Source organism: Gobius niger (assembly GCF_951799975.1).
Source record: "Gobius niger genome assembly, chromosome: 5".
Lineage (NCBI taxonomy): Eukaryota > Metazoa > Chordata > Actinopteri > Gobiiformes > Gobiidae > Gobius > Gobius niger.
Window position 1 is genome coordinate 27600893 of NC_136856.1, and position 14526 is coordinate 27615418.

Here is a 14526-nt window from a genome sequence, read left to right on the forward strand (position 1 = left end):
TTGTCCGTGCGCTCTGTCACGCAAACGGAGCACATACGCAGCCTCTCCCACATATCACATAGCTCCAAAAAAGCTCACGATAGAAGCTACCAAGCTCTTCCACGTCTTCCCTATTTAAATAAAGTTACGTGAAGTGTTTTCATGCGAAGTATATTTACACAGAAATGTAACGTGTCGATTTTATAAGCAGATAAAAAGGGGGACTATATTGTGAGGCGTAATGATACGAGGAGTAAAACGTCCGCGCAGTAACTCCTAAAGGTTATTGACGGAAGTGAGCGGGGGAAGTCTTTAGGAGTTACTACGCGGACGCTGTGCTCCTCGTATCATTACGCCTCACAATATAGTCCCCCTTTTTATTTGCTTATAAAATCGACATGTTACATTTCTGTGTAAATATACTTCGCATGAAAACACTTCACGTAACTTTATTTAAATAGGGAACACGTGGAAGAGCTTGGTAGCTTCTATCGTGAGCTTTTTTGGAGCTATGTGACATGTGGGAGAGGCTGCGTATGTGCTCCGTTTGCCTGGCAGAGCGCACGGACAAAGACCAGACGGGGATATATTAACACGTCTAAAGTGAGGTAAGAACATATTTTAGTATGTAAAAACGGTGGCCTATTCCTTTAAGACGTTTGAGAAAGGGAGCCTAGGAAAAATGCGGCTAATATGAGAAAAAAAGTGAGTAACGATAATAGAATAGTAGTACATAGTCATTATTATTCCATTATTATTTCAGTATTTCAGAATTCTATACTGTCATTTTCTTATGCAATAGAGCAGTGGTTCTCAACCTTTTGGAGCCGCGACCCCCATTATAACAGGGGTTCGTGACCCCCTGCCCAGGGTCACACCTTGTGAAATAGGAACATTAGCCGACATAATTCTTAAAAAACAAACAGCTGAAATAAAATTCATCAAACTACGAACAAATAATGGCACTCTGGTAAAATAGCACACACATGCTACAATAAAACATTAATGGCGTTGCAAGTGCTAAAAGCTTTAATAATCACAGAGAAACTATGTATGTAATCGCTTTGATGCCTTCTTTTAGTCTTCGAGTGGAGGCAGAACTTAATCCGGCACTGTGTCTTGCTTTAGTGACATGCTGTGGTAATCATTGATGTCATTTAAAGGTTATTCCCTTTATCAATGTTATACTCATTTATCCCTGCTTGTGGCGGGCACGGATTTGGGGTCATTTGAACCAGCGACTACGCCATTATTGTGATACCATGTTCTGGTTGGGAAGTAGTTCTTAATCCAGACGTGCTCTACAAATAATCAATCACAACCGCCCAGGCAATACAGCTGGATTTTCATTTCCATACCTAACCGTCAGCTACACGTTGGAGCCCAGTGTCTTATTCCACAGAGCTTAATTTGGATATTAACACAAGCAAGCCAATCCCCCGATGAGCGCAGCCAAAAATCCATAGCTTAGAGATCCCTAAAGGCAATCTGACTTGTTGATGGAGTGTTTACAGTCACTAAACACTCTCCCGCTTCCAGTTTCCAATATTTCCCCGCACAAACCGTGATGCCACCTGCCACATGCAAAAGAACTATAGACATAGACATCTATACACACAAACATGCAAACTACACGAGTCTATGCATGACAGGCTGTACCCATATATTAGCTTCCTCCAGGACTACTGTGTCACCATCACTGGAGCCTAGGGGGGTTTAAGTGGTGGCCTATTGATCGCCTATTGTGCGCAAAGCCTTTGGTTGAAGCGGTCGCTATTCAAAACAAAGGCTTGCACCGTAAATGAATGACACCGGTAGAGCTTTTCCCCCACGCAAGGATTTGCATTTACTGCTAACATGCAACACGGGGGCATTTGAATGTTTACTGTAAGAGTCCCAAGTATGTACCCACACACACATTCATTATGAGGAAAATGCATGCAGTTAGCTTTATAAACACGTGGAAAATGCGCATAGCTAGCAGGCAATGTTTATTAGCAATTAGCCAAATTAGCTCACGTCATACCCCGCGCCTTATTAAATCAGCTGAGCGAAGTTTATGTCTGTGCACGGGGGGGGGGGAAACAAAAAAAATCACGTGAAGTCCTAAAAAAAAATCACGTAAACGTCACGGTTGACAACATTTGGCTCGTAGTAGCGCAGTTCTGGTAAGTAGCCACGATTATCTCGGCTGATAGAGGCTTAGCGGGGATGCGACTAGCCCACGACGCAACGGGCACGTACGGGGCAACAGTTGCACGTACAGAAGCGGTGAAGCACAAGGGGTCGTTACTTTGTAATAAATGGCAAGTAAGTGGGCACAAGCGGTTGAATCGGAGGAGAGCGATAAAAGGCCATACTAGCCCGGTTATCTGACCTGTTGCGTCCGATCAGCCGGATTGAGCATCACAGCCTGCCGAAAATTGTTATCCACATAGGACGCCATTGTGTTGGAAGACTCCGGCTGGACGTTAGGGCCACTTATCCTGTTGCGTGTATTTGTGGGAGGAATATCCGATGGGGATACAGTATAGATCCCCCGTAGTCTCCTCGTCTGGAAGTAGCGGATAAAGCTGGGAGTGCCCCCCCCACCCCCGAGCCAGGCCACGACGCGAGCCCGACAGCCGTGCGCTCTCCCCGGGCGGCGGGCTGGCTTGGCTGGCTGGCTGGTCCGTCTGTCTGGCGTCTGTCCCCGGGTGAAACTGTGGTGCCGATCCCGCTAAAGGGTACACTCCGGTTCAAGTCGAGCCTCAGACACTTTGTCCGCCTTCTTTTCTTATTGTTAAGACTGTCCTTTTATTCAAGACAGTGTTCATCAAAGCCATTCCTTGTCTCTTCAGCATTCTGCTACTCGCGACGGAAAGAATCCCACGGAGGAGCCCAGGAAACAACAGAAAGTCGGCAGGAGGAGAGCGGTTATCCGGTCACCGTCAGCCCGTAGTCCATAATCAGAGGCAACCCCCGGTCTGCTTGTTTACAATATGATTAACATAAGCATTTTTAATGGGGCTAATAGAGAAGGTAGGTCCGCCGCTCCACTCTGTTGTGTGCCACCATGGTGACTGACACGCCACTGTCAAATGCTGAGTGGTTAAGATCAGTACATCCGGAAAGTACTTTCACAATAAGAGACGCCAAATACAGACGGCATCTCGTCATAGAAGGGGGCGTGGCTTCGCCGAGGGGGAAAATAGAATCTTTAGAGAAACACAATTTTCCACTCTTTTTGCCATTTTCTGGTGGAATATCAACTTATTTCTCACACACAAATAAAGTCCAGTGTAAATCGGGCCCATTTGGATATTTTGTCATAACAGATTGTTCAGTAGAAGTGAAAAAACGGCAGTTGTAGCAAGCGCTAGCTAACCGTTAGCATTAGCCCGATGCTAACATGTAGCATCAAGTTAGCATTCTCCGTTATTCATGTATTTATGGGCTGTTGAACCACTTTGCTCCTCTCCATGTCTTTGTATCATTATTTAGTAGAAACCATGTTCATAATTCAGCATTTGTTACAGTAGTTTTTGAATAATTAGAGAAAATATACATTTTTTCAAAATTGTTTTCCCCCTTAACTGTTTTCAAAAATGACCATATATGGGCGATTCCAGAGATGCCGTCTTTATCAATCCCATCAAACAGGGGCGGACTGGGACTGAAAAACAGCCCTGGACTCTGACTAGCCTGGCCCAAATTAGCGTAATTGTGCACTTCCACAAATACATATTTTAACCTCTTACCACCCGCCTTAACATTAACGAGTGCATTTTCCCCAGTTCGGCTTTTTATTATTATTTTTTTGAGTGATGTATCATCAGCAAAAAGAACGGGAAAGGTGGTCGTAGAAACAGAAGCACAATCATTAATTTAAATAATAAATAATAATGGTCCCAAGATTGAACCTTGTGGTACACCATACTCCACGGAATTCCTTTTAGATTCATGTTTTTTTATACTGGGCTTTACCCAAATCTAAAAGCTTCTCGACTGGAGAGCTTCTCGTCACGTCGCCACATTTTTGTCATATTTTTGTTGTTTTTTATTATTATTTTTTCTCTTTTTTTTTTTTTCTCATGTTTTTGTAGGTTTTTTATCGTCCGTGTTTTTCTCATGTTTTTGTTGACTTTTCATCCTCTTTTTCTCGCTATTTTGATGCGGGTTTTTTTTCAGCTTTTAGATTTGGGTAAAGCTCGGTTGAGGCGGGACTGGTGGCCCTAGAGCCAGTGGCCCTTCTGTGCTCTTCCAGAATGGACATATGGCCAGTCCGCCCCTGCCATCAAACCTTTGTGTCATCGTAATATCAGCATTTTCATCATAGAGCTCCTTCTCAGTTCTGTTTTTGGCACTTTTATGATCATACTGAAGATGTTTTCTTTTATCTTACTCTCAGCAGACATTGCTTTTCTGTTCCCACAATAAGTTTAATTGCCCCTACATGAAATTTTATATGAGATCATCTACACCATGTGTCGTTCACAAGCTGCTTCGTATCAAGTTCTGCCGATGCATTTATATGTTTAGCAACCATGAAATTGCCTTACAGTGTTTTATTGTCACACGCAGTTTTAATATCTTACTGGAATCTTTGGTTTCCGCTCCGGCTGTGCTCATCTCTGTTTAACTTGACGCAGATTTGGACGCAAGGGGCCGTCTCATGGGCGAGTCCTTTAACAAAAAAAAAGTGTTCAGGAGCGGGGAGGAGACGCCGAGTGGCCAGACGGTCGTCTGACACCACCTAGTGACCAGACAGTGTAAACTCAGCCGGCGTGCCCACTGCCCAGGGAGAGTTGGCCTCGCTGGAATAGGTAGAAATTAATGCCAAATATAATGTCTAATTTTCTTACATACAAATAGCTACATATTAAGAATTAAGACAATGAAACTGAATTCTATTGTCCTCTAGGCTTTGTGGAATATTGGTTCTCAGCTGGAACTGTGTTGGGGCCCACCAATCTTTACTGATGAGTGGGGTTGTGAGCCAAATAAGAATGACATTTCCTTGCTAAATAATGCAAAATACTGTATTTTCTAACAAATTATTGTGGATTAAGCAGAAAATAATCAAACAATGCTGAACTCATCATCAAAACAACTCATTTTAAAGGAATAGGCCACCATTTTTACATAGTGAGATATGTTCTTACCTGAGCTTAGACGAGTTCATTTGTACCTGTCCCTCAGTCACGTAAACACAGCACAGACGGCGTTAGCATTTAGCCTCTCCTCCTCTCCACTATAGCTCCAAAGGAGGTGAAGATAGAAGCTACCGAGCTCTTCCACATTTTCCCTTTTTAAATATGATTACGTGAAGTGTTACACTACAAAAGTATAATTACACAAAACTAAACAATGTGGATTTAAATGCTAACGCTATTTGTGCTAAGTTCCATTGCCCATAATCCATTGTTCAGCCTCCCGAAGGTTTCCAAACTCAGCCGATCTCCACAAGAATGTGACATGAGTGAGTTTTGCTGCGTGACATTTCATGAAATAAGAATATAAGCTATGTCCTCGGCTAATCATCTGAAAGTCTGAAGCAGGTCATGCAGCGTTGGAGCCACAGCAGCGTCGGAAAGTTTTGTTATAGAAAATCTATGAACTTAGCGTAACAATGCACATTTTTCTTTACAAGAACCAAACTTAATCCACACTCATTTGCATAAGAGGAGAAAGAACAGATGCTAATACAGCTGTTTGTGGTGAACGTAAGGACAGGATATGGTGAATATCAGTAATAATTGAACAGTGATGTTTATAAAGAGTTGTTTAATGAACACATCATTTTGATATTTGTGTAGTTGCTCAGATTATGTTGGAAACACTAATAACATTAAAGCAGTACTAAGTAACGTGTTTACCTTAATAAATCCTTTCCGTAGTCCCTGTGGGGGTAATACAAGTGTTTATGGGATGATTGGAGGGTCTTTCATCTCCCCCTGGTGTCTCTGACCAGAAAACCATGTTTGCAACTTGACTGCCACCGGTCCGGAGAAAGCAATACACACTAATGTAATCACGAAGAAGAAGCTAACATGCTAACGGGCAAAGCTAACTGCGGGCTAACGTCACTTTAAACAGTATTTACAGCAAAGTTTGAGTGAAAAAAAAATATTTCCATTGTATAATTGGATGCACAGTAACCCTCTCTCCCTTCGCCTTTCCTGTCAGCGTAGTATTTACTCTCCAAGACAATTAATAAGTTAAAAAATCGTAACTTGCTACTACACCTGCAGTTGCACTAATGGCCTCTAGGGGGAAGAGTTACTTAGTACTGCTTAAATTAATTGCTCTGCAGGAGGATATGGAGCGTATATTGTATGACGTAACTTCCTGGTCCCTCAACTGGTCTTCAATGAAGGTTCTTCTAAAAAAATAAATAAATGAAGGTTCTTGAGTCATCTTATGTACTTTGTTGTTGAAGTGTCGAACGTTTCGCCCCTCATCCAAAAGGCTTCGTCAGCGCACTAAGGTTAGGAAGGTTCAGATTGTCCTGTTCCTCAAGGTCGACCTCATGACGTCGGCCTCAAAGGTTAAGGAAAAGGAGGAGAAAGGAGCTATCTTGACACTTTTTAGATGCAGCCATTGCAATGACAGAGATGGCTGATTTTTATGGTTTGTTTCACATTGTGACAAAACTCTTGTTTATGTTGTTATAGGCATACAAATGAACCCACATTTAGAGTGAAATACAGATTTATTTCATTGTATATTTACAATAGGACCTCATATTGTATCGTATCTAATTTATTATCATTTCTTTCTTTTTTTCAAAATGCAACAATGCGTAACTTTCCCCATTAAGTTCACAAATGACACATGACTCATCCAGATAGAATATCTAACCAAGTGGATATATTCGAGCAGCAGAAGTGAACCATCCTGTGTTGTTGTTTCTAGGTCAAGAGCAGTGACGCCATGGCAACCAGTCATGACCCCGAGACCCAAGCAGGCCACTGGGCTCATGTTATCAGTGAACCACGGATACACTATCTGTGTATAGGAGCCTCTACAGGAGCCCTGATGAGAGCAATGACTAACAACAGGGACGGAACGCCCGGAAAACCACACTACGGACAGAGGATCCTTTTTACAGGTATGGACGAGATGACGAGATTTTGCTAGACTGTATGCTTTACTTTTCCATCATGGCTACATACAGTGGCTTGATACCTACCATGAGATATGTGGGTGGGCACAAATTAAAGATTTTTCACGCATGATGTAATATGAAAGATAGGGACATGAGATATGCAGTCCACGTTTTACCTATGCAACATTTATTAAGAAAAAAGGCACTGTATATGCAGTTGCTTCCAAATTTGGGAGAGAGGTGCGTATTTATACAAATTGAAAGTAATTTATGATAGAAAATAGCCAATTTCCTGCTTCAAATGGACACACGATGGCACTGTAACCTGTGCCTAAAACTCTTGAGCCGGGTTCTAACACAGAGTTTTACCCCCGGGGTTTTTTTCCTGCCCCTGAGACATTCTCTAGAACTGAAATCCCTGTTACCCTTGGGATAGAGAGGGAAACGTTTAAAGGTAAGTGTGGTTTCAATTCTTTTTAACCATAGTAGAAACCATTTGATTATAATGATAATAAAAACCCATTTGCGGCACAATGTGCAAGGTGTTACAATGAACTGGGCAGCATTACACATCCAATTAGTTTTTGACAAGTTCTACTGAAAAGAATCAAAAAGTAATCTGATTTTTTTATTAGTAGTATTTTTATTCAAGTCAACACCAAAATGATTTGTTTTGTTGAAATTGCAAAGCAGCACAGTGTCCTTATATCACTATTATGGACCCTATACATTTAAAACGTTCTTAAATTAATATTTTGACGTTTATGATATTCAGCACACCCTGACCAGGGAGTTATGGCCCACGACCCAAAATGTGTTTGACACCACTGATCTAGAATAATAAGAAAGAAAAAAAGCTTTCCACAGACATACAGTATAGGTTGCAAAATGATCCAGAACAGGCAGTTATATAAAACTACATAATTACATTCTTAACCCCCACCTGAACCGAGCACATTTTCTCCAGTTTGTCATCACCCAAATCTTGAAAAAACAGTGACAAAAATGAGACAAAAACGCAACAAACAAGAAACCAAAGAATGACAGAAAAGTGACAAACAAAAGTGACAAAAATGGGTGGAAAATATGCAACAAAAAGGCCACAAAAGAGCAACAAAAGAGTAATAGAAAAGTGGCAAAAATGTGATGAAAAAGAAATGAAAAGAAGCGTCAAAAAGTGACTACAACGCGGCAACAATGCAAGGAAAAAGATCTGTTGAAAATAATGAGTTTTGCAGGTCTTAGCTTTCAAATGAGGCGTTACATTGGCCTAAAGGTTGTAACCTTTTAGATATGGGCAAAGTTGAACTGGAGAAAATGCACTTTGTTATGGCAGAGGTTAAGAGGTTAAAAAAAATACACATTCAGTCACTTCAGCCAGTGAGGGGCTAGAATACTCGCTTAAAGAGAAAAAATCTGCCTTCATTGAAAATCTTGTAATCAAATCAAACTTTAAGAAGCCAAAACACACATATTTAGAAAGCAATGTGCTAACAAACTAGTCACATGGCGGGTCTCTAGATTTTTTATCAAATGCAAGATTTAGTCAAATTATTCTTATTCTGCAAAAAGTCAAATGCAAATTGTGTCGACTAATTTTGTATTAGGTCATTTTGTTGCCGTCACCGTTACCGTGACTTTAAAAAACAACAACACATTCCTGATTCCTCAATGTGAAATGATACAAATGCACTCGCTGTTGATCCCTAGGCCCAGATGGAGTTGGCGACTACAGGCCGCGGTTGTGTGACTTCCCCCGGTACATCGGTGAAGGCAGCGTGTCGGCAGAGGCCACAGGGGACCTGAGTTACCTGTGGAGACCCGCCCCCCACACCCCGCCTGCCCACTTGTCTCGGGACAGTTACGTAGGGGGAGTGGGCTGGGGTTGGCACTACAACCAGCTGCTCAACCAGGACGTGCTACTCAGCAACATGCAAATCAAGGTACATTCTCACAGTGTAAGATGAAAGGCAAATTGTTGCAAAATTCCTCTTTTAATGGTCATAATTGGAAAAAGTTGCAATTATTTATTAATCATAAAGCCCAGAGCCGACAACAAGGAGTCCTTTTGTCTTTGTGGGGTTGAATCAATGCACTGCAAAAAGTATTTAACTAGATTAGTACAAACATCTCAATTTGAGCACAATAATCCAAATTTTAGTTGTTTTGACTAGTGAAGAAGTTGCTGGGCATTTGTCCTAGATTATTTCACTTGTTCTGAGATTTTTCTGACTCGTTTCGATACATTTCGTCCTTATTTCAGGTAATTTTCTTTGCCAATGGGGTAAGACAATTGGTCTTATCTCATTGGCAATTTTACTTTCTTATTTCAAGCGAGATTTACCCTAGAACTGGTCTGAAATGTCCTCAAACAAGCAAAGTAAACTTGCTCCGATCAGGAAAAGTGTCTAAATGAGTGAAAACCGCTCAAAACAAGATACATTTCCTCAATTCAAGTCATTTAAGCCAATGCTTGATATTTACTTTTTGCAGTGTGGTTCTCCCTTCCAAGCTTATAGAATAGAATAGAATAGAATAGAATAGAATATGATAAACCTTTGAGAAGCTTGATTTTCCATAATATGTCCATCTTATGTATGTGAGCTTCAAGCATTAGTAATAATTATAATAATAATAATACATCAAACTTGTAAAGCGCTTTTTTGGACACTCAAAGACGCTTTACATGGGGGATTAAACAACAAAAAAGGGGTTTAAGGAAAAGCTAGGCTGCGTCCGAAACCATCAAATTGTAGCCTCTAAGCACTAACACTAGCAACAAACTCCTTAACCTTTCATGGGGTCAACAACTGTTAGACCTCTATGCAGTTTGTGAACTAGACCTTCAGCAGCATTTGCACAATCCATCCATCCTTAAACAGGGGAAAGGGAAGTGACATCACCAACAGCTGTTTTTCTTCTTTAAAGTTAAGAGAAAAATAAATCCAAATGATCCATACATTTCCCTTTAGTGTTTTTTTATTTCAACAGCTGTTTCATAAAGCTACAACAGCAAATGATCCATGTGGCTTAAGTTTACTGAGTTTCCTCTTTAACACTGACATGTGACTGAGCTGTGGGGACGACAACATGGATTTTGTCACTTTTATAAAGTTTGGCTTGTGCAGAATCTTACTTTTTAAATATTATTATTTTTATTATTAAATGTGCTCCTGTCAATCAACAGTGGTTGCGCATGAATCACACGAGGGTGGGGGCGAGGGGGGTGGGGGGATTTGTCGCAGTGGCTTGTGGGATGGCACATAGCTCCTAATCACTGGTTAGTTAGCATCAGAGGTCCCTATGCTGAAGTGGCCATGATAGTTAGCATCAAGGCTCCTTTTCCTAACTACTTCCTAACTGACAGACCAATTCGGAAGCAACTTGCCATGGCGGACGCTGACGCACATCCGGTTTGGCGTAAGAGCTCTTAGCAATCTGATGGTTTCGGAAGGAGCCCTAGTTTGAACAGGTGGGTTTTGAGCACTGATTTGAAGGTTGGTAGTGAGTCAGAGTTTCTAATGGACTGTGGGAGTGAGTTCCAGAGGGTGGGGGCGCCGATAGCGAAGACTCGGTACCCCAAGGTCCGGCGTTTGGTGCGGGTGATGGGAGTGAAGCGGTTGGAGTCGGCTGAGCGGAGGCGGCGGGTGGGTTGGTGTTGTTGCAGGAGCTCGGTGAGGTAGGACGGGGCCAGGTTATGGGTAAGGGAGGGGCGGAGGCGGGCAATGTTGCGGAGGTGGAAGAAGGATGTTTTAGTGATGTTGTTAATGTGTGTTTAGTATGAGAGAGTCCAATGTGATGCGTACAGAGGGGGGAGGGGTGACATTGTGAAAATAGCAACAAAACTGAGACGAACAATGATGGAAATGTGGCAAAAAAGTGACAAAAAATGACAAAAATATACAAAAAATGTCACAAAAAATGTACGAAAATTGACAAAAATGTGACAAAAGTGTGACAAAAAGTGACAAAACATTTACCAAAAAGTGACGAAAAATTGATGAAAAAGTGGCAAAAATGTCACAAGAAATTGACGAAAAATTGACGAAAAAATGTCAAAATTTTGACAAAAAAATGACACAAAAATTAGCCAAAAATTTGATAAAAAAATGACAGAAATGTGACAAAAAATGACCAGAAAATTGACAAAAATGTGACAAAATGTGACAAAAAAGACAAAAAATGTGATAGAAAATTGACCAAAAAAATTACAAAAGACCAAAAATTACCAAAAAATGACAAAAATGTGGAAAAAAAAGTGACAAAAAATTGATGAAAAAGTGGCAAAAATGTCACAAGAAATTGACGAAAAAAAGACAAAAAAATGACCAAAAAAATGACATAAAAATGACAAAAATGTGACAAAAGTGACAAAAAATGACAAAAAAGTTACAAAAATTAGTTGAATATCCAACAAAAAAAATGATGGGGAAAAAATCTGATGACGTGAGGAAAAAGATCCTCTCGGTTCAGGCGGGAGTTAAGAGGTTAAGCTTTTAGATTTGGGCAGAGCTCGGTTTCGCCAGGGGGTAAGGGTACAGTAAAGTGAGAGGCCCAGACCGGTGGCCCTAGACCCAGTGGCCCTTCTGTGCTCTTCCAGAATGGACATATGGTCAGTCCGCCCCTGAGTGGAAGTGGAGTCCATGGTGGCGGATGATCAGACCGAGGGGAAGCATGTAGATGGTGAAGAGGAGGGGGCCGAGCACGGAACCTTGGGGGACACCGTGATTCAAGCATTGATCTATAAGCAACACAACTTCACAGTCATTTTCAGTAATTCCTCAGTGATTCTCAACTGGTGTTCCAACCCCACCAGTTGAGAATCACTGGTATAGCCCTCTACAATAAAGTTCAGAAATGTATGTTATGCTGTTATTTTACTGTACATATTTTAGTCTTTAGTCTAGTCTCGCAAATGTTAGAGTCCCCCTCTTACCGTGAATGTAGCCCTAGTACTGGCAGTGGCATATGCAAACACAGCAGACTCAAGTTTTCTGACAGCAGTCTGACATAAAAAATAGTAAAAAAGTGGTGAGTAGTGTAGTGAGCGGGGATAATGATTTTCAACTCAGTCTTCTTGATTTGGCAAGTGCTGTTTGACAGAATTATAAATGTTTTATACTAATGTCAAGAATAAATAGTCAGTTTTTTTAAGGTTGAATCAGGATCAAGAGGCCTTAAACAAACAAATGCCTTACTGTATGGGCAAATCAATATCCACTGAGCCAAGGTAAATTGTTGACGCTTTGAGTCGTCACAATACAATTATAGATTTTTCAGTGGTCGACAGAAGAAGAACGTCAATAACAATCAACAGCAGAGAGCCGAGAACTGTTCCCTGGGGTGAGCACCTGGCCCTTATGTTTGCTGACCTATTGATGCGCTGTTATGTCAAAGAGTGAAATACTAACCATATTTCAAGAGCACCACTCTAGGCTTTGTTAGATAGGACAATAAGAAATGGTGGGGAAGATGATTGGGCATTTGGCATTTGGCTGTATATTGATGACTATTTTTAATCAAGCCTTGGTTTGTTTGCAAGTGTGATCAATTTGTCCTCTGTTACCTATGTTGTTCTCTTGGGTGAAAGGTACATTTTCTAAAACACATTTATTTGAAACTATTAGTTTGCCCAAAGAACCCCAAAAGTCCTAAACGTTATATAAAATGAATCTTTTGCAGAAGACTGACATCCGAGCTGCTGTGGAGGATGCAATGTCCCAGCGCTTCCAAACAACTCCACAGTGAGTCTTTATTTAGTATGACTCACTAATAGCCTTGTGTTCTGTATGCTGAGAATCCAGTTACACGTGTGCTTCGAGAAAGAGAGATGTGGCGTTGAGCGAGCACATTCATAATGCAACAGGTGCACTTCATCAAAAATATTTATAGGCACTTATGGAGCCACTGTGGAGATAGAAGAGAAGTGTGTCTAGTGCCAAAATCAAAGGCCATTGAAGAAGCGGCTCAGTGGAATAGCGGTTCCAATAAGGGTTTCTTCAATAGCGTTTGTTCATGTGGCATCATATCTCTAATTCTTTATTTCTATCATTACTGAGCCTATGCTAACCACCCACGATTAATCACACTTGTGAAATTAGATTAATTGCAGCATTTTGTACAACATAAAACACTTCAATTCAAAGCATTTGATTATTGATTGTACATTTCATCAACCAAATATTCACAGTTTCATAATTATGGGAAAAGCCAGCTTATAACCAAGATCTCTTCAGCCCTTTCTTGGTTGCTCGCCCAAGGCTTGATCAATTTTTAGATACATTTTCTTTGGTGCTGAACATTTTGGACAGAATTTGCAAACTTTTAGGTTTATAAAGTAAAGGACAAAATTAAAATCATTTCAGTTGTAATAGGATAGACAAGCTTTTTTGATGCATAAGTAGCTCTTTGTCGCTTTTAATAAATGAGATTAATCGCGATTCATTTTCACAGCCCTAATATATATGCAGAACATATATATTCTTTTTAAGAAGGTACACAATGCACCTTAACTTTAAAAAGCGGTGCCATGATTTAGTCACACAGTTGCGGTCGCACATTTGTGGACAACAAGGTAAAACAGGTGGATTTTCTATGAAATCTTTTTCTCATAAACTCACCATATGGAGTTATATTGACCCCTGCTCTCCATCTATGACATGGATTTCCAGCATGTCATGAATATTCACTAAAATACTCATCTCAATATCCAATAATCCAAGCAAGAATATTTATACACTTCAAATCTGGGCTTTTTGTCTACCTACGTTTATTTGTTTGTCTTTATTCCTAGGAAGAAGACAGAAACTAACTCACAAATTCAAGTGCAGAAGAAGCTTCCCAGAGACTATGGGCGCTGACAACAGATGGTCCCCCCTCACTCAGAAGAGAAGCAGCAACTTCCATTTAACTTTTTGTGTCAGTTTTTGAAATGGCCTGGAGCTTATGAATCAATAAACAATGCCAATTTGCACTTTGCTTTTCCAAAGCCCTTTTCCATTCCCCTTTCCATTTGAAAATGTGTTTTGTTTCAAGTCTAGATTATCATCCAGGTGCTTAACATTGGAAAGACGACAGAAATATGCAACTACACTACTACAGTAAATAACTAATGCAAGAATCACATGCATTTCGGAACATTATGGCAACGGATCATTGTTGTTTGGGGGGGACATTATATTACCCAAATAATCACTTTCATTTGAACAAATTAACATAATTCAAAGTGGGATTAGTTTTTGCCGTCCTATTGTGTTTGAATTCAGAATCTCCTGCATCACCGAGAGACTTGTGTACAAGAATGGTCGGTTGGCTAATCCTCCCCAGGGCGTAAACAATCTCCCTTATTTTTTCTGCAAAAGAAAACTGTATAAGCTGGTGTGTTTGGATGTTTGAGGGGGTCAGCTAATTTCCTGGAAATCTGCGATTATATTCTATATAATATATATATAAATATT

The 14526-nt window shown here is 40.6% G+C and overlaps 2 protein-coding genes across 8 annotated transcripts in view; one reads left to right on the forward strand and one right to left on the reverse strand.

Moving 5' to 3' along the window:
- The window catches only part of rapgef2b (Rap guanine nucleotide exchange factor 2b), a 169048-nt gene extending 166227 nt beyond the window's left edge, over window positions 1-2821 (reverse strand). For all 7 annotated transcript variants that reach the window (XM_079557229.1, XM_079557228.1, XM_079557226.1 and 4 more), the window contains exon 1: window positions 2357-2821. In XM_079557229.1, coding sequence (XP_079413355.1) covers window positions 2357-2425 — 69 coding nt within the window. In that variant the 5' untranslated portion in view covers window positions 2426-2821. The remainder of the gene's footprint in view (window positions 1-2356) is intronic.
- Window positions 2822-6880: 4059 nt separating this feature from the next.
- On the forward strand, window positions 6881-14065 carry spmip2 (sperm microtubule inner protein 2). The gene is made up of 4 exons (XM_079556636.1): window positions 6881-7072; window positions 8780-9012; window positions 12752-12813; window positions 13863-14065. Exons 1-4 carry the CDS (start codon window positions 6895-6897, stop codon window positions 13927-13929), a joined length of 540 nt encoding a protein of 179 aa, XP_079412762.1. The 5' UTR covers window positions 6881-6894; the 3' UTR covers window positions 13930-14065.
- Window positions 14066-14526: the final 461 nt, after the last annotated feature.

What these genes read in the sequence shown, in the direction of transcription:
- spmip2 (XM_079556636.1), top strand. Translation starts at nt 6,895, where the DNA reads ATGGCAACCAGTCATGACCCCGAGACCCAAGCAGGCCACTGGGCTCAT. An exon ending in TCAGCAACATGCAAATCAAG is followed by an intron (nt 9,013 to 12,751) that starts GTACATTCTCAC and finishes AATCTTTTGCAG; the next exon opens with AAGACTGACATCCGAGCTGC. An exon ending in CGCTTCCAAACAACTCCACA is followed by an intron (nt 12,814 to 13,862) that starts GTGAGTCTTTAT and finishes CTTTATTCCTAG; the next exon opens with GAAGAAGACAGAAACTAACT.